Genomic DNA, 19,217 nt, shown 5'->3' on the forward strand with positions numbered 1-19,217 from the left:
AAATACAGGTAAAGTCCCAGGATACCAGGACCTCGAACTGAAAACTAGTTCCCATTAGTTAAATGCCTTTTCTTCTATCAGAAAATACAAAGTGCTGCTATTCTGTGTAGTCTCCATAAGGTCCTGCCCAGCCATCTCTATAGGCTTCTAACACTATTGAGAGAGATCTTAGATTCACACTTAACTCACAAATCACACAACTCCCAGTGCCATTCCCACCCCCCAACAGCAGAGCCAAAGAACCCTGCTTCTTTTAATCTGAACATTACTTTAATGCAATACAGAAGTAAGGCCTGGTTTGTCACAGAGAGCTGTCTCTACTTTTACTACCATCACAGAGGGGGTTATTAATTCACAGCAAAGTGAAACTGGAATCCATGTTAAGTGAGTGACCAGGAATTAACTTGGGAATTTTCATATTTTTAAAGCAACAGCTAGGCACATAAATAGATTCCTTTTTTGAAATAATACCAAAAGGCTAAATTTTTACCTAACAATCCTATTGCGTTCCATTCAAAAAGGACTCAAGACATAACATTGTTAAAAACATTTATTTTAATACAGTCTATCATAAATAAGTCAATAGAGGTTCCACTCTGCCAGAGATGCATCTGAGAAGTAAGAGCCCTGTGCCATCCAACTGGTGAACGTCTGAACGATGTCTCATCTCTTATCCCAGCCAGAATGCACACCTTCCATGTTGTTCCTCTGCAGTGACTGCTTCCAAAACCAGATGACCAAATAGTCCTTTATCCCCAAAGTAAGCTAAAATGTTTGTGAAGAGGAGAAATAAATTAAACCCCAAGGTAAAAACTTCTCAAACATACCTCAAGAACTAGAAGATTTTATACATTTATGTTTGTGTTTATTCATCTATCAAATTCGGAGGCAGCAGAAGGATCAATCTCATAGAGGAAAAAAAAATTAAAGAGACTTTAAAAATAGTTTTGTCACTTTTTATTGTAGTCACCTATTATAAACAAAGAGGAAAACATAAACTGAGGTCAATCAAAAACTGAAATGAGGGATTGATGAACCCAGACAGTAAAGCTGTATCATTATTAGATTCAGGAAGGAGACAAGAGGCCTTTCATTTCTAAGTCCTGTGGATTTAAAAGGTAGTTTCTAGTAGTATGTCAACCTAAATAAAACTGTATTACACAATGACAATTTTAGCATTCTGTTTATTTTTAGAAAGTATTTTCCCTTTGCATGTCAAACAAACCAACATACATCTATTTCCAGTTTTCCAAAGTGTATCAAAATCTCCCATCAAACCCTGAGTATTTCTGCATATAGTTAAGATATGAAAATAAATTATTTATGGGAGTTCCCGTCATGACTCAGTGGTTAATGAATCCGACTGGGAACCATGAGGTTGAGGGTTCAATCCCTGGCCTTGCTCAGCGGGTTAAGGATTCAGTGTTGCCGTGAGCTGTGGTGTAGGTTGCAGATGCGGCTCAGATTCCGAGTTGCTGGGTATCTGGTGTAGGCCAGCAGCTACAGCTCTGATTAGATCTTAGCCTAGGAACCTCCATATGCCACGGGAGCGGCCCTAGAAATGGCAAAAGGACAAAAAAATAAATAAATAAATAATTCATTTATCAAGGTCTCTTCTTCAATGGTAGTGAGCATCTAAGATAAAGAGAAATGAAAAATCTTCCCTGGCCTTATACAGATAACAGGAACAATCATTCTTAGTACTCATATATTTTGCCTAAATAATGTTTTACTAAAATATTAGCCCTTATTCATTAAAGTAGTGCATTGTAAATAAAACATTCATATCGGAGTTCCCTACGTGGCTCAGTGGTTAATGAATCCGACTAGGAACCATGAGGTTGCGGGTTCAATCCCTGGCCTTGCTCAGTGGGTTAAGGATCCAGCGTTGCCGTAAGCTGTGGTGTAGGTCGCAGATGCAGCTGAGATCCCGAGTTGCTGTGGCTCTGGCATAGGCCAGCGGCTACAGCTCCAATTCGACCCCTAGCCTGGGAATCTCCATATGCCGCAGGAGCCGCCCAAGAAATGGCAAAAAAGACAAAAAAAAAACCAAAAAACAAAAAAAAACATTCGTATCAACCAACCACGGATAATGTGCCATCCTGAGTGAAAGAAGAGGACACTAAGACAAATGCAGACACAATCTCATGGAAGCCAACAAGAAAAATAGACCAGTAAATCACGAACTACATTTTCATAAGTATTATATTAAAAAATTTATATGTAAACAGTAAACTTTATAATTAAATAAGTATTATATTAACATAGCATTTACATTAATAAAAACCCCAGCAAGACACAAGTCTATTCCTTTAAGAGTACAGACTAGGCAACCCAGGAAAACCTCTCGAGTCAGTCTCACCAGCACAAGCAGCATAATCCTTTTCAGACACTCCTCAATTTCTTCCTAAATCAAAAATACCCCTGGAGAGAAACAGAAAATGTCCCCGATGACAGAAAAGAATGACTGTCACACCAGAAAGGAGAGGAGCACTAAGATGACAATCAGGTGAAGAAATGAAAAAGCAGGTCAGTAGTTGCCTCATCTAGTCTGCAACTTTGTGTGTGTGTGTATATATAAATATATATATATATTTTTTTTTTTTTTTTAAACGGCCACATTTGCAGCATATGGAAGTTCCCGGGGATAGGGGTCAAATTGGAGCTGTAGCTGAGTCCTATTCCACAGCCACAGCAACATCAACACCAGATCCAAGCTGTATTTGAACCTATGCTGTAGCTTGTGGCAATGCCAGATCCTTAACCCCCTGAGCAAGGCCAGGGATCAAACCTGCATCCTCACGGAAACAATGGTGGGTCCAGCAAGGCCACACAGGGATTAGTCCTCAACTTTGAAGGGTCAACTCTTGGTGGGATAACTGAAGTCAATACAAGTTAATACAAGAGAAGGGCACATTCCATCCCCACCTCTGGATCTTGGACCACCTGCTATTTCCCAACACTCAACTCCAGTTTAAAAACAGGCAGGCTATTCCTGTCCCAAGACCACCAAGAGGTTAGGATCATTTAATTAAGTTAATCCAACACTTAAAAAGGGCTGCCAAAGTAGTTGGCAGCTACCTTAGGTACATACACGACAAAATAGAATATAAATAAGCAATAAGCATAACACAAGGTGGGGAATGACAGACAAGAAAGAATACTATAGGGGAGTTCCCGTCGTGGTGCAGTGGTTAACGAATCCGACTAGGAACCATGAGGTTGCAGGTTCTGTCCCTGCCCTTGCTCAGAGGGTTAACGATCCGGCATTGCCCTGAGCTGTAGCGTAGGTCGCAGACAAGGCTCGGATCCTGCATTGCTGTGGCTCTAGTATAGGCCAGTGACTACAGCTCCGATTAGACCCCTAGCCTGGGAACCTCCATATGCCGGGGGAAGCGGCCCTAGAAAAGGCAAAAAGGCCAAAAAAAAAAAAAGAAAGAAATTAGGAGTTCCCGTGGTGGCGCAGTGGTTAACGAATCCGACTAGGAACCATGAGGTTGCGGGTTTGGTCCCTGCCCTTGCTCGGTTGGTTAACGATCCGGCGTTGCCGTGAGCTGTGGTGTAGGTTGCAGACGCGGTTCGAATCCAGCGTTGCTGTGGCTGTGGCGTAGGCCGGTGAACCTGGGAACCTCCATATGCCGAGGGAGCGGCCCAAAGAAATAGCAAAAAGACAAAAAAAAAAAAAAAAAAGAATACTATAGGAACACAAAAGAACAGAGCAGTTTCAATTAGGAGAAGGGGGAAAAGTCTTAGGGACAGGGTGAAAGTTGAGATTGAGTTTTTCTAAAAGCAGGTTTTCGTCAAGTGAAACTGAGGGGGAAAAAGTATTCCAGGCTGAGAGAGAACAAGCATACAAAGGCATAAAAAAGAGTTTCTTCTGGGATTAGCATGCAGTACCACACAGCTAGAGTATAGCTCTCACTGGAGAAGAAGTGGGGTAAAGGAGATGACATAGAAAAGATTAAAAATTATTAATTATTAATTTTAAAAATTATTATTAATAGCTAACTGCTCACACATTACTTGTCAAGCACTGTTAATATTTTACACACATAGTCTTAATCACTGCCAAGGCAATGAGGATTGAATAAGACTAAGATAAAGTAGGTATCATCCTCAATTTACAAAAGAGGAAACTTTATCTTAGAAAGGTTAATGGCCTCTTGGGGGAAAGTATTCGATGATAATTTCCCTTGCTTGGAAAATGTTTACACAACTTGGCCAGGTAGCCCCATCTCTGACAATGTTTTCTAGGTACTGTTTCCCAGTTATTAGAGAAATAACTGGTCTAAGGTCAACCGGCTACTCAGTAGCAGATGTTACCTTGAGTCCTCACTTTACAAAAAAGTAGCCTGGTAGTTCCAAGAGTAAAGGCTGAAAACACAGAGGTTGGTAGGGATCTCTGAAAGCAGTTACTTTTCAGGCTGCACCAGAGGCACAGGGAACATCCAGGACCAGGGATCAAACCCACACCACAGCAGTGACAATGCTGAATCCTTAACCTGCTCCACCACCAGGGAACTCCTAGAAGCAGTTTTAAGAAATCATACCATAGGGAGTTCCCGTCATGGCACAGCAGAAACAAAGACGACTAGGAACCATGAGATTGTGGGGTTCGATCCCTGGCCTCGCTCAGTGGGTTAAGGATCTGGCATTGCCGTGAGCTGTGGTGTAGGTTGCAGGCTCGGCTTGGATCCCGAGCTGCTATGGCTCTGGTGTAGGCTGGTGGCTACAGTTCCAATTAGACCCCTAGCCCAGGAACCTCCAAATGCCCTAAGCACAGCACTAAAAGGACAAAAGACCAAAAAAAAAAAAAAAAAACCATAAAAGGTTAAAGTAAAAGGGGAGTGAGGAAAGGAAACAATGAGTGAAGACCGTGTACCAAAGAACTTTATCAGGGAAAAGACAGTAACTGCAGAAATGGACACGTGGGAGTTCCCATCGTGGCTCTGGTAATGAATCGGATAGTATCCATGAGGATGCAGGTTCAATCCCTAGCCTTACTCAGTGGGTTAAGGATCCGGTGTTGCCATGAGATGTGGTGTAGGTCAAAGGTCGAAGATGCAGCTCAGATCCTGCATTGCTGTGGCTGTGGTGTAGGCTGGCAGCTGCAGCTCTGATTAGACCCCTAGCCTGGGAACCTCCATATGCTGAGGGTGTGGCCCTAAAAAGGCAAAAAAAAAAAAAAAAAAGGGAAGGAAGGACAGACAGACACATAGAGGGCACATATGGTGGTAACCCTGAAAGAAAAAAACTCTTATTTTGAGAAAGGAGAGGCTGACAAGGCACAGTGCTGAGTAAGAGGTCAGATTATCTGGAGGAGGTCATGTGACCCAGTGGAAAGTGTGTGAGTCTTGGAGACCGACACACTCCACCACCTACTGACTGTAATGAAGTAACAATTAGAGATACTGTATACAACAAAGCACTTAAAACAGTGGTTGATAACACTGTAAATAACTATACTATGACTATTATTATTTCTGCCCATTGTAGAAAAAAGTGGCTTAGTTTAGGAGTCTGAGGAAACTGAAGACCTAGACTAGCCAGTGAAAAATGTATTAGGACAAGCCACAAGAAACGTCTCTAAGACAGAGGGTCAAGCTGAAACCCCATGGTACCTATACAGGGGTCCTAGTCATCATAGTGCCTTATCAGTTTTTTCTATTGAGCAATCCTGCCTGTTCCACATTCCGGCTTCAACCATATATACAAACACACACAAACACACACACACACACACACACACACACACATGAATATGTAGTCTGTAATCTGTGTTTATGCAGAAGTTTTCACAGGTGCTTATGCAATACTGGCAAGGTTGTTTCTGAGAAAGGAGATTTGACAGTGTATTTTCACAGTCACAAATGTTCATACACTTCGACTTATTAATCCCATGAGAATTTACAAGGTAATAAATAAAAACCTATAAAAATCTATGCACATTAAAATATTTCTAACATGTTATTTAAAATACTGAAAACCTGAAAAACCTAAGCAATCAACAACTGGAAAATATTTGGGCTATCACCTCTAATTTTACGTTAAAAAACAAAATTCTATATACTCTTATAAAAGGTTGTATTTATTTGAATAAGGAAAAGATGGGAATATAGGAATTAAAAACAGTTCACCTTTGAAAGAGGTAAAATGATAATTAACTCTTTTCCTTTAAAATAGGCTTCATTATAACATGGTACAGCATAAAAACTAGGAAGGGGAGCAAATGTAATTACCTGATAAGTTACAGTGGTCTGCAAACTGCTGCAGTTTTCCAACAGGCCAAAACTACATGTGACTGATAAAGCTCCATTACAATGCCTACCACTACTTCTCTTTTGCTTCCCATGATTCAATACTAATATATGAACATCTGCCCTGCAATGCTTATTTTTAAGAGCAGTACCTCAAAACAGTTGGTTCAGGCATTCCAGGATCTGCACCCCTCTTAAATCCTGGGGGAGGGAGGAAAGAGAAAGAGAATATTAATTAAAACCCTAGCAGACCAAAAAATTTATACTCAAGACTTTTTAAATCAACCTAGGGTAGCTAGAATGATACCCAGATCTAATAGAACTATCCAGATTTCCTATGCAAGAGAACAGTCTCGAATCTACACTAGAGTATGAGATTATGTACATGACTAACCAGCAGGGAAGACTAACTACCTTATTCCCGTAATACATACATTTTGCGCAGTAGCCCTCAGCATGCACTATCTTTCATTATTAGTCATACCCCCAAAAAAAGGCTTCACCAATAAGTCTTACTGGATGAAGGACTACAAGGCACAAAGATTTTCTTTTAACTATACCTTTTTTTTTTTCCTTTTTAAGGCTGCACTGACAGCATATGGAAGTTCCCAGGCTAGGGGCTGAATCAGAGCTGCAGCTACAGCAACACCAGATCCTTAACCCACCGAGCAAAGCCAGGGATCAAACACACATCCTCACAGAGACTATGCTGGGTCCTTAATCTGCTGAGCCACAATGGGAATTCCTAACTATACTTTTTAAGGAAACTGAAGATATTTTATCCCCTACGAATTCCTCTTTTTATAAAGCAACCAAAAATTGCTGATAGAAAGAGAGGAAAAAAAATTCAAGTTATTGTTTAACAACCTAATCAAGTCGATGCTTTTATCACAAATATGACTAAATAAACTTTTTATCTTTTAAAATATATTTATTAACTGGACAGCATATATGCTAATTTGCTGAAATAACCAATTAAAATTAGAATTGGCATCAAGAACTGTGGAGTTTGAAACTTTATCCCATTTTTAAGACTTCCAGCTTCACAGATGCTGGTAGAAGACACAAGATTGCAACAGAGAAATAAGGACAGTTCATAACTCTCAGCAATAACTGTGATCAGAGTATCATCATTGAAGAGATGAACTCTAAGTCTGGGGAACCAGAGTCTTTTATAACAGGCAGTGAGCATGTCTCCCCCTTGCTCTGGTACTATTTTTCAAAGCTGTTCACCCTACAAACATCTTTAAAAGGAAAATATGGAACGAAGGGTGGTCAGAGCCTCCGTTCACAAGATTTGTAGAAATTCAGGACACCAAGGAGAACTGTCTTCAAACAGGTAATTGATTAAAATCCTTTTGTTGGTAAATGTCCAGATTCTTTATCATCATGTCACTGTCTGTCCTATTTTATAGCACTATATTCCCACTATACACCCTAAAGCTCTGAAAGGTATGTTTGATTCTAAGTTATACAAGAAGTTCAATATGCAGTTGCAGGTTTTAGTGAGAGCTAAGGTAGAGAAGTAAAACATGGGAACTAGGTTAGATATAAAATTAATTTTAGTTAGTTTAAGGAAAAAAAATAATTAACAAGGAAGAAGTACTAAACAGACAATAGTTTTAACATAATCTCCACCTGAGTTGGACACTAGGGTAAAAAAATCACCATGATGGTCCTAGTAAAGAGAATATTGCCAGTGTGCACTAAAACAAAATAAACTCTAGGGTGGAAAAGGAGAGCAAAACCCTTGATAGACAGATTGTAACAACCCACCACCACTTCCTGGAAGTAGCAAAGGAATTTCAAAAAAGGGAGGGAAAGCCATGTGAAAAGACCCAAAGAGCAGCAGCAAAACCACAGGGACAGAAAGCAGTAGCAGACTAAAACAGGACTGAATATACACAATAATGGAGAAAGGAGGTGGTGCAAAGAAGTAGAAGAATCAAAGCCCCCAAACCTTCCTTAGCTAAAAGGAGAGCCTGTCCTAGCCAAACTGAGTCCTTCTACCATTAAGTGAAAGCTGGGGGGAGGGTCTGGGAGAAAGAGATGATTCACAACCTACTAGAGCAGGGTGTCCTAATTACTTGCTCTAATCTTTGATACCTATACAAAGTCACTAAAATCTGGGAAAGTAAATGCTCTTAAAAAAAAAAAAAAATGGGAGTTCCCGTCGTGGCGCAGTGGTTAACGAATCCGACTAGGAAACATGAGGTTGCGGGTTCGATCCCTGCCCTTGCTCAGTGGGTTAACGATCCGGCGTTGCCGTGAGCTGTGGTGTAGGTTGCAGACGCGGCTCGGATCCCGCGTTGCTATGGCTCTGGCGTAGGCCGGTGGCTACAGCTCCGATTCAACCCCTAGCCTGGGAACCTCCATATGCCGCGGGAGCGGCCCAAGAAATAGCAACAACAACAACAAAAGACAAAAAAAAAAATGCATTCAGGAGTTTCTGTTGCGGCTCAACAGGTTAAGAATCTGACTAGTGGGAGTTTTCTTTATGGCACAGTGGAAACAAATCTGACTACTATCCATGAGGATACTATTTAGATCCCTGGCCTCACTCAGTGGGTCGGGGATCCGGCGTTGCCATGAGATGTGGTGTAGGTGGCAGACGCGGCTCGGATCTTGTGTTGCTGTAGCTGTAGTGTAGGCCAGCAGCTGTAGCTCCAATTAGACCCCTAGCCTGGGAACTTCCACATGCCACATTTGAAGCCATAAAAAAAAAATAAAAAGGCAAAAAACAAATAAATAAATAACATCAGGGGCGTTCCCGTCGCGGAGAAGCCAGAAACGAATCAGACTGGGAACCATGAGGTTGCAGGTTCCATCCCTGGCTTCGCTCAGTGCGTTAAGGATCCGGCATTGCCATAAGCTGTGGTGTAGGTCGCAGCCACAGCTCGGATCTGGCATTGCTGTGGCTCTGTCAGAGGCCAGCAGCAACAGCTCTGATTAGACCCCTAGTCTGGGAACCTCCATATGCCGCGGGTGTGGCCCTAAAAGACAAAACATAAATAAAATAAAATAAAATAAAATAAAATCAGAGAACTCTGAAATGCGAATCTGAGCCTTTGAAACCGTCAAACTTACGCTTAAACTGACAGAGCTGAAATGCTTTCATTTCCATTATACTGCCTGAATAGCGCAATTAAGGTTAAAAATACAAAACTATCCAAGGCTAGAAATGGATAGAGTCCAACGTGCTGCCCCAGCTGAAGATTTGCCTGAGCACTTACAAAGCCTTGCAATACAGCACAGTGGTTAAGAGTATGGACCACGATGCCCACTGTTTGAGTTCATAGCTGTATGGCCTTGAGCACGGAACAAACTTTCCTAAACTTCTATTTTTTCACATGTAAACCCTTTACTACAGATGAGAAGGCGGAGGCAGCCAGCAACTGTCACATCATGCCTCAAGGCAGTGGCCATCCACGAGGTCCAAGAGCCTCAGGCCCACCTGGAGAGGTGAGTACAAACGCCTGAAAAATCACCTAGCACCAAAGAACGAATTAGTCGCTTTCACATATATCAGGTCGTCCTAACTCTCCCAATAATCCTGAGAAGTCACCTCTATTTCACAGATGTACAAACAAAACGAAAAGATTACGTAATTTACTAAAGACCATAAAAACAGTGAAGGAAAGAACAGGAACTTGAACTCAGATTAAGCCAACCCCACTTAACCCGACAGCCTCAAAGGACGTGCGCGGCACGGTCGCGTTTCTCTCTCCCGCGCCAAGCCGAATATGGAGTCTCAGCGTCTCCACCCTCTTTCCCGTCTCCTCCCAGGTCCTTCTCCCACTGACCCAAGTAAATGACGAGAGGAATGAAGCCCCAGCGGATAGCAAACTGGCCCCCCTTGAAAAGCTGCTGCAGCCTCTGCTTGGCCTCTTTGCTCAGTTTCACCATGGCGACGACCCGGGCGGCACGCTCAAGACACACCACAGCCGCAACCCCACTGGGAATCCGAGAAAGAAAAGAGGTGCACATGCGCTACACACGCCTTTACGGCAGAGTCGTGAGCGTCACCAGCGGCGGTCGTAATTCTGCGTTCTTGACCTGCCTCGCCCCTCCGCGGCCTCGCCAGTAGGGAGCGCATGCAGTGGTTGGTTTTCCTCGGATGGAGGCTTTAAATTTTCTTTCTTCGGTTTTTTGCATGGTTTCCCTGATTGCCGCATTCTTGGGGCAACTGCTCTTGGGATTCCTTCAGGCCTGAACGCCCTGTCTCTTAACTACAGCCTTACCCATTTTTTTTTTTTTTTTTAATGTGGCCCCTGCCGCAGCAAAGCGGGTTTCCCAGGCTAGGGATCGAAGCAGAGTCGTTATGGAGACAATGCTGAGTAGTTCTGTTGTGAGCCACAAGGGGAAGTCCTTAACCCATTCTTTTAAAGTGTATCTTGAAGTGTTCTTTACCGAACATAGAAGGGACACTAAGGAAATTAAAGAGGACTGAGTTTTAGTCCAGACTCTTACTCTGACTTGCCGGGTAATCTTGGACAAGTTAACTTCCGTCCCTATCATTTTGTTTCTTCAAACTGAAGGTTTAACTGCAAAGAAACTGGCGCCCAGAAAGGCCCCTATTCATGTTTTCTTTCACTTCTAGAGTATTTGTTTTGCTTATTTAACGTTTTAAATTACTTGCCAACATTTTAAAGTTTAGGAAACTTCACAGAAAATCTGGACTTTTTCAGAAAAGTTGGCCAACCCCATGGCAACAATCAACATCCATCCTGCCCTTAGTGGTTTAGGATTGCAGTGGCTCCCACTCCTGGCTGCACAATAGAATAAAATGAGGAGATTTAAAGGCATGTTTCTGCTGGGGTCCTACTGCTGCCTGGGACCAAATCCTAGGAATTCCGTTAAGTCTGTGGTGCAGCCTAGCCTTTGGTTTATCTGTGAAGTTCTCCGCTTATGATTAAGTAACTGCCTGACCGCTGTGGGTATTTGAGCTTTTGACCCCAGGTCTAGGACTTTTTAATTTCTTTCTTTTTTTTTTTTTTTTTTGGTCTTTTTGCTATTTCTTGGGCAGCTCCCGCGGCATATGGAGGTTCCCAGGTTCACCGGCCTACGCCAGAGCCACAGCAACGTGGGATCTGAGCCGCGTCTGCAACCTACACCACAGCTCACGGCAACGCCGGATCGTTAACCAACCGAGCAAGGGCAGGGACCAAACCCGCAACCTCATGGTTCCTAGTCGGATTCGTTAACCACTGCGCCACCACGGGAACTCCTAATTTCTTTCTTTTTTTTTTTTTTTTGGCCTTTTTGCCTTTTCTAGGGCCGCTTCCCCCGGCATATGGAGGTTCCCAGGCTAGGGGTCTAATTGGAGCTGTAGCCACTGGCCTACGCTAGAGCCACAGCAATGCAGGATCCGAGCCTCGTCTGCGACCTACGCTACAGCTCACAGCAACGCCAGATCCTTAACCCACTGAGCAAGGCCAGGGATCAAGCCTGCAACTTCATGGTTCCTAGTCAGATTCATTAACCGCTGAGCCACGACAGGAACTCCAATGAATTGTATCAGGAACTAACAGCCTTGCTTAATTATGCTACTTAACCTAGAACAGGTGTCTCAAATAGTTTGCAAAAGAACTGACATTCTTTTTCCTGGTGGGCAACTACACTCAGAAAATCAAGTAAAATATTAACTAATATTTACTGGGCACTTAGTGTATATATGCACTGTGCTTGCTCACATTCCTTGGTTGAATCCTTGCCACTCTGTGAGATGAGGACTGTACTAAAAACCTCATTTTATAGATGAAGAAACTGAGGCATGGGGAAGTGAAGTAAATTTGCCCAATTTCATAGAGCTGGTCAGTGGTAAAAGTAGGGTCTAAACCCAAACACTCTTGTTCCAGAATTTGAATGTTAACCACTGCCTTATAGGAGAGAAGTAAACAATGGACTGGAAGAAAAGAAATCATTATGTTCTCAAACTCATCTGTTGATGCCTCAACCCCCTGTGGAGGGGTTTGGAGAAAGGGCCTTTAAAAAGGTAATTAAGATTAAAGGAGGGCTTAAGAGTGGGAGCCTGATCTGACAGGGCCACTCCTTGTAAGAGAATGAGACGCTAGAGTTCTCTGTCCGCGTGCACACAGAAGAAAGGCCATGTGAAAATACAATGAGAGAGGGGCTGCCTGCAAGCCAGCAAGTCTGCACCTCAATCTAGGACTTTGAGCCCCTAGAACTGTGAGAAAACAAGCCTCTTGTTGAAGCCACCTGGTCTGTGGTGTTCTGTCATGGTGGCATGAGCAGATTAATACACTACCATAACAGAGTTGTGCGTGACAAAAATTATATCAGATCACGTGAGTGTATTTACGAAAGTATCATGTATTGGACAGCTCCCTATGCCGAGCCTGCCATGGACATTATCTCCAGTCCACCAAAACTTCATATTTTTTCACCCATGACACTGGCTGGTATGTATTTGGTTGGTTGAATTTTGAATCTGAACATGATAGTCTTATTAATACTGCATTTATAAACCATAATTGTTTTCATGCATTCATTCGTTCTGGAATATTGAGTTCCTCGTATTCTGGACAATTATGTGTGGAGACCCTTAAGAAAATGAGATGCAGTCTTCCACTTAAAGGTTCTGTGATCTAATTAGAGTAAGACAAGTTACTTGTCCATGTGACTAATCTTTGGAAAAATAATAACATCACATCAAGATTAAACACAAGGACTAAAGGGGCAGAACCTCTGCATTTGAATCCTGGCTCCGTCAGTTAACTGTGTGATCATGGCCAAGTTGTTTAACCTCTCGGATTCCCTTTTCTCATCCACACAAGAAGATAACTCCACCTTGGAGTTCCCATGTGGCTCAGCAGTAACGAACCCAACTAGTATCCCTGAGTCACGTGGGTTCAATCCCTGGCCTCTCTCAGTGGGTGAAGGATCTGGCATTGCCATGAGCTGTGGTGTAGGTCAAAGATATGGCTCAGATCCTGCGTTGCTGTGGCTATGGTGTAGGCTGGCAGCTACAGCTCCAATTCAACCCTTAGCCTGGGAACTTCCATATGCCAAGGGTGCAGCCCTAAAAAGATTAATAATAATAAAAATAGTAATAATATGCACCTCAGTCAGTTATTATAAAGATGAAGAGATGATATGCATGAAATACGGAATTTAACTAAAAGACTTAAGCAAAGGTAAGATATTTCTATTATTGTTTGTTGCTTGCACCTTTGTTCTTACTGGTTTGTTTTAAAGATCTACCTTTCTCAAAATTTCTTCTTTAGTTCCAAGGCTGCATATCAACAGCTTTCTAAGAATTGGCTGCATCTACCACATACACGGCCGCAGAGTGAACAAGGGACAGACTAATGCAACATGCAATAGAGTGTAAGCTCCTCAAGGAGTATAGTTTATATTCTGTGCCCATTAAACCTGAATACAGTGTTGCACCATGGAGGGAACCTAAATATATCCACTGCTATAAATAAAAGAACACAGGCTTAAAAGGCACATGGATCTGAAAGTCAACTTGCCAAGGTTTATTATATTTTTATGTTTTTTACTTTTATTAAAATACAATTTACAATGTGCCAATTTCTGCTTACAGCAAGTGGCTCAATTATACATATATACACATTCTTTTTTCTTCTTATACATTCTTTTTTGAAATATTCTCCAGGGAGTTCCCGATGTGGCGCAGCGGAAATGAATCCAACTAGGAACCATGAGGTTGCAGGTTTGATCCCTGGCTCCGCTCAGTGGGTTAAGGATCCGGCATTGCCATGAGCTGTGGTGTAGGTCTCAGATGCAGCTCGGATCTCATGTTGCTGTGGCTCTGGTCTAGGCCGTGGGCAGCAGCTCTGATTAGACCCCTAGCCTGGGACCCTCCATTTGCCTTGGGAGCAGCCCTAGAAAAGGCAAAAAGACAAAAAAAAATTTTTCTCCATCATAGTCTATCTCAGGAGACTGGATATAGTTCCCTGTGTTGTACGGTGGGAAGTTATTGTCTATTCTTATCTATTCTAACTGTAATAGTTTGCATCTACTAACCCCAAACTACCAGTCCATCTCCCTCCCCCTTGGCAATCACAAATCTATTCTTTAGTGTTTTTTTTTTTTTTTTTTGCTATTTCTTTGGGCCGCTTCTGCGGCATATGGAGGTTCCCAGGCTAGGGGTCGAATCGGAGCTGTAGCCGCCAGCCTACGCCAGAGCCACAGCAACACGGGATCCGAGCCGCGTCTGCAACCTACACCACAGCTCATGGCAACGCCGGATCCTTAACCCACTGAGCAAGGGCAGGGACCGAACCTGCAACCTCATGGTTCCTAGTCAGATTCGTTAACCACTGCGCCACCACGGGAACTCCGACACAAATCTATTCTCTACATCTGCAAGTCTGTTTCTGTTTTGTAAATAGGTTCATTTGTGCCATATTTGTTTTCTTTTTATGGCCGCACCTGCGGCATATGGAAGTTCCTGGTCCAAGGGTAGAACTGAAGCTGCAGCTGCCGGCCAATGCCACAGCCACAGTGGATCCTTAACCCACTGAGTGAGGCCAGGGATCAAACCCACATTCTCACAGAGACAACATCACTGAGCCACAACAGGAACTCCTATGCCATATTTTAGATTCCACATATAAGTATATGGATATATATTTGTCTTTCTCTTTCTAACTTCGTGTAATATGATAATCTTTAGATGCATCCAGGTTGCTTCAAATGGCAGTATTTGGTTCTTTTTTTTTTTTGTCTTTTTGCCTTTTCTAGGGCCACTCCCAAGGCATATGGAGGTTCCCAGGCTAGGGGTCTAATCAGAGCTGTAGCTGCCGGCCTACGCCAGAGCCACAGCAACACAGGATCTGAGCCACGTCTTTGACCTACACCACAGCTCACGGCAACGCCAGATCCTTATCCCACTGAGCAAGGCCAGGGATCGAACCTGCAACCTCATGGTTCCTAGTCAGCTTCGCTAACCACTGCACCATGACACAAACTCCTGTTTGGTTCTTTTTATGGCTAAATAGTACTCCATTGTATACATGTACGACATCTTCTTAATCCATTCATCTGTTGGTTAACATTTAAGTTGTTTCCATGTCTTATTATTTTATTTATTTGTTTATTTTTTCCTGAATTGCCAAGGTTTAAATCCAATTCTGCCGTTTATCCAAAACAAAGACCTCAAGAACTAGTTGATGATATATCAGAAAAACTAATTAATTCACCATGGTCTTCAGGAAAATAGGGCCTATTTTTAAAAATGCAGCCAAATATGCACACCAAAATGAAAAAGAGGAAACAATTTTGTTATGCATCTTGTTTTCCAGAAATGGTATACTTAAAAATATACCAATATTCAATCACCATGTGCTTTCATGAGTTTTAACTCTTACTGTCCTCTCTTTTTCTGCTACCGTGTTTTTGGGTGGATAGATAATTTTTAATTGCCACGATATGGCTTGAAATTCTTAAGCATGTCAGGCAAGCCTATGAGTGGAGTACAATTTCTACAAAGAAGAGATTAGTTAAAAAACATCACTGGAACCAAGCATAAAGTTCTGCCAGAAGAAGGGAGTTTCAGAAAACTCTCCTCAGCTACTGCCCACAAGGATTTGGGGACAGAGTGCACATACCTTTGAAAAGCAAGAGGGTTTTGGATAAGGGCCAAATGTGTAGGGCAGACAGTAAATTGTTATAGGGAAGTGGAGGAGAGAGAAACCTCTGAGGGCTGGATGGTTCCAGGAAAACATCATAGCAGTGAGCCTGAGCTGCTGTCTAATGGCTGGGGAAGAGGGAGCAAAGAATAAAGAAATGCCAGAAAGTACACAATTATGAAGCGAGAGTGAAAAATGCTTTCAGTGGAACAGAAAGCTCCAAGCAGGAAATAATGAGACCAAGTTATAAAAAGAATCCAAATGTCAAGTTAAGAAATTTGGATTTTAGCCAGAGAGTATCTGGAAAGCTACTGAATATTTTAAAGAAAAAAAATTACAAGGTGAGGGCAATTTATTTGGGGGGCTTAATTTTTTTCACTTTTCTTAATTTGGTTGAAAAGGAAATAAATTCATAGTCTGCATTGAAAATGTACAGAAAGTTACATAGTTAAAGAGCTCCTCTGCTTCTGTCCTCTCCTGCCCATTTTTATCTCTAGAGGCAAATCAGTGTTACCATTTCCTGTATATTCTTTCAGAGAGCTATGCACACAGAAGCAAAGACACACAATCCTCCCCACTGTTGTTTTGTAAATAGAATGCTGTCAGATTTACCTACCTTAAAAATGTAACTTAAGGAGTTCCCATTGTGGTGCAGTGGTTAATGAATCTGACTAGGAACCATGAGGTTGCAGGTTGGATCCCTGGCCTTGCTCAGTGGGTTAAGGATCTGATGTTGCCATGAACTGTGGTGTGGGTCCCAAACAAGGCTCAGATCTGGCATTGCTGTGCCTGTGGTGTAGGTCAGCAGCTCCAGCACCTATTCAGCCCCTAGCATGGAACCATTATATGCCATGGGTGTAGACATAAAATATATACACATATAGGAGTTCCCATAGTGGTGCAACGGAAATGAATCCAACTAGGAACCATGAGGTTTCGGGTTCGATTCCTGGCCTCACTCAGTGGGTTGAAGATCTGGTGTTGCCGTGAGCTGTGGTCTATGTCACAGAGGTGGCTCGGATCTGGCTTGCTGTGCCTGTGGTGTAGGCCAGCAGCTGTAGCTCCTATTAGACCCCTAGCCTGGGAACCTCCACATGCCGTGGGTTCGGCCCTAAACAGACAAAAGCAAAAAAAAAAAGAAATGCATACATGTATCATATATATATAACTTAGATGGAGTTCGCTGGTTGCGCAGTGGGTTAAGGATCTGGCATTGTCACTGCAGCAGTTTGGGTCACTGCTGTGGCCCAGGTTTGATCCCTGGCCACACATAATTATAATATAGACAATAAATATAATAAAAATAATATAGATACTATATACCTAATCTAAATTATATATTATATATGCATATATATAACTTAGAGATTATTTCCTAAGAATACATTGAAAAATTTCTCATTACCTTTTTAAAAAAATAGATGGATTGGTACAAAAGAGCATAAGTTCAAATTCTATTTCTTTTATGCTTTGTTGCCTTATTCTTCTCCTTGGAGGCAATCCAATTTGTCTAGTTTCATATACATCCTTCCAGAGATATTCCAGGCATATGGAAGCAAATAAACACAAATTCACACATTCTCCCCAGCCCTTTTAAAATATACAAATAGTGTGCATACTATACAGTATCTCACGTTTCTTCATTTAAAAATACGTCTTGGGAAGTTCTCTTGTGGCACGGTGGGTTAAAAATCCAACATTGTCACTGCAGCAGCTTGGGTCTGTGCAGTGGCACAGGTTCGATACCTGGACTGGGAATTTCCACTTACTGTGGGCACAGCCTAAAAAATAAAAAATGAAAATAAATTAAAAAATTTAAAAGTAGGAGTGCCCTTCGTGACTCAGTGGTTAACGAATCCGACTAGGAACCATGAGGTTGTGGGTTCGATCCCTGGCCTTGCTTGGTGGGTTAAGGATCTGGCATTGTGGTGAGCTGTGGTGTGGGTCGCAGATGCGGCTTGGAGCTTGGATCGACCCCAGCCACCTGGGAACTTCACATGCTGTGGGTGCAGCCCTTAAAGAAAAAAAAAAGCATGTTGAAATAAAAAGTATTAAGAATATGTCTTAGCCATTATTCTATGTTGGTATAGACTAGGTACCGTTGGATTATGCCCTTTTTATAGATGCATAGTAGTACTTTTAATAAAATGAAGGAAAGTATCTCAGATTTCCATTAAATTCTGGAAAATTAATAACAGTGTCCATCCGTGTGTTCCCAGTCTTTGGCTCCGTGGTTAAGAGGGTCTATGTACCAGATTATGTAACCATGATAAATGTTCCAGTGGGAAATCAGTGGCTGGGGAATCAGGAGCACCCAGTTCTCATCCTAATCTTCTGCTCACTAGTTGTTTGATGTGGAGCAGATCATTTAACCCTCCTGTTTTGGCTTTCTCATCAACAATATTGGACTTACCTGCCCTACTTACCTTTCAATTATTATCTTTTTGTCTTTTTTTAAGGGCCACACCCACGGCATATGGAGGTTCCCAGGCTAGGGGTTGATCAGAGCTGTAGCCGCTGGCCTATGCCACAGCCACAGCAATGCCAGATCCAAGCCATGTCTGCAACCTACAGCACAGCTCACGGCAATGCCAGATCTTTAACCCTCTAATTGAGGCTAGGGATCGAACTGCATCCTCATGGATGCTAGTTAGATTCAAGTCTGCTGAGCCACGACGGGAACTCCAACTTTCAATTATCTTGAAAGTTAGGCGAGCTGTTAAATGAAACACTACTTGCTTAAGTTGAATCCACTGTAATGATGATCACCTATGTCAGAATCCTCTACGTACAGTAGAAATAGGAGTTACCTCATGGCAAGTTCAATCTCAGTTTGAGTATCAAAGAAAGCTGTATCCTAACCCATGTTATTTATTTATTTTTTTGTCTTTCTTGCCATTTCTTGGGCTGCTCCCGTGGCAGATGGAGGTTCCCAGGCTAGGGGTCTAATCAGAGCTGTAGCCGCCAGCCTATGCCAGAGCCACAGCAACTCGGGATCCGAGCCGAGTCTTCGACCTACACCACAGCTCATGCCAACACCAAATCCTTAACCCCACTGAGCAAGGCCAGGGATCGAACCTGCAACCTCATGGTTCCTAGTCGGATTTGTTAACAACTGAGCCATGATGGGAACTCCCCCCATGTTATTTTTGATTTAAAATCATTTTCTGAGCTCTTCTGTTTTCTAATCCTGTCACTAATGACTGTGGGGGAGGGGCACACAGTAATAATGAAATAAAACATTTGCATTTAATAGCCATTCTGCCTCAATACAATGCACGGTACAATACAACCCATCCAACAGTCTGACTTTGTGATAGCAGCACACTTTGCAGGTAAA

The 19,217-nt window shown here is 42.4% G+C and overlaps 1 protein-coding gene across 1 annotated transcript; it reads right to left on the reverse strand.

Moving 5' to 3' along the window:
- Window positions 1-532: 532 nt before the first annotated feature.
- Window positions 533-10,241, reverse strand: TOMM7 (translocase of outer mitochondrial membrane 7). The gene is made up of 3 exons (XM_047753746.1): window positions 10,061-10,241; window positions 6,410-6,458; window positions 533-765 (listed from the first exon to the last, which is right to left on the reverse strand). The coding sequence occupies exons 1-3, from the start codon at window positions 10,161-10,163 to the stop codon at window positions 750-752; spliced, it is 168 nt and encodes a 55-aa protein (XP_047609702.1). The 5' UTR covers window positions 10,164-10,241; the 3' UTR covers window positions 533-749.
- Window positions 10,242-19,217: the final 8,976 nt, after the last annotated feature.

Source organism: Phacochoerus africanus, chromosome 11, assembly GCF_016906955.1.
Source record: "Phacochoerus africanus isolate WHEZ1 chromosome 11, ROS_Pafr_v1, whole genome shotgun sequence".
Classification (NCBI taxonomy): domain Eukaryota; kingdom Metazoa; phylum Chordata; class Mammalia; order Artiodactyla; family Suidae; genus Phacochoerus; species Phacochoerus africanus.

Bases quoted from the DNA above. Each gene is read 5' to 3' on its own strand.
- TOMM7 (XM_047753746.1), bottom strand. From the start codon at position 10,163: ATGGTGAAACTGAGCAAAGAGGCCAAGCAGAGGCTGCAGCAGCTTTTC. The intron at 6,459-10,060 runs GTCAGTGGGAGA...TCCCTCCCCCAG, and splicing joins TCCTCTCGTCATTTACTTGG to GATTTAAGAGGGGTGCAGAT.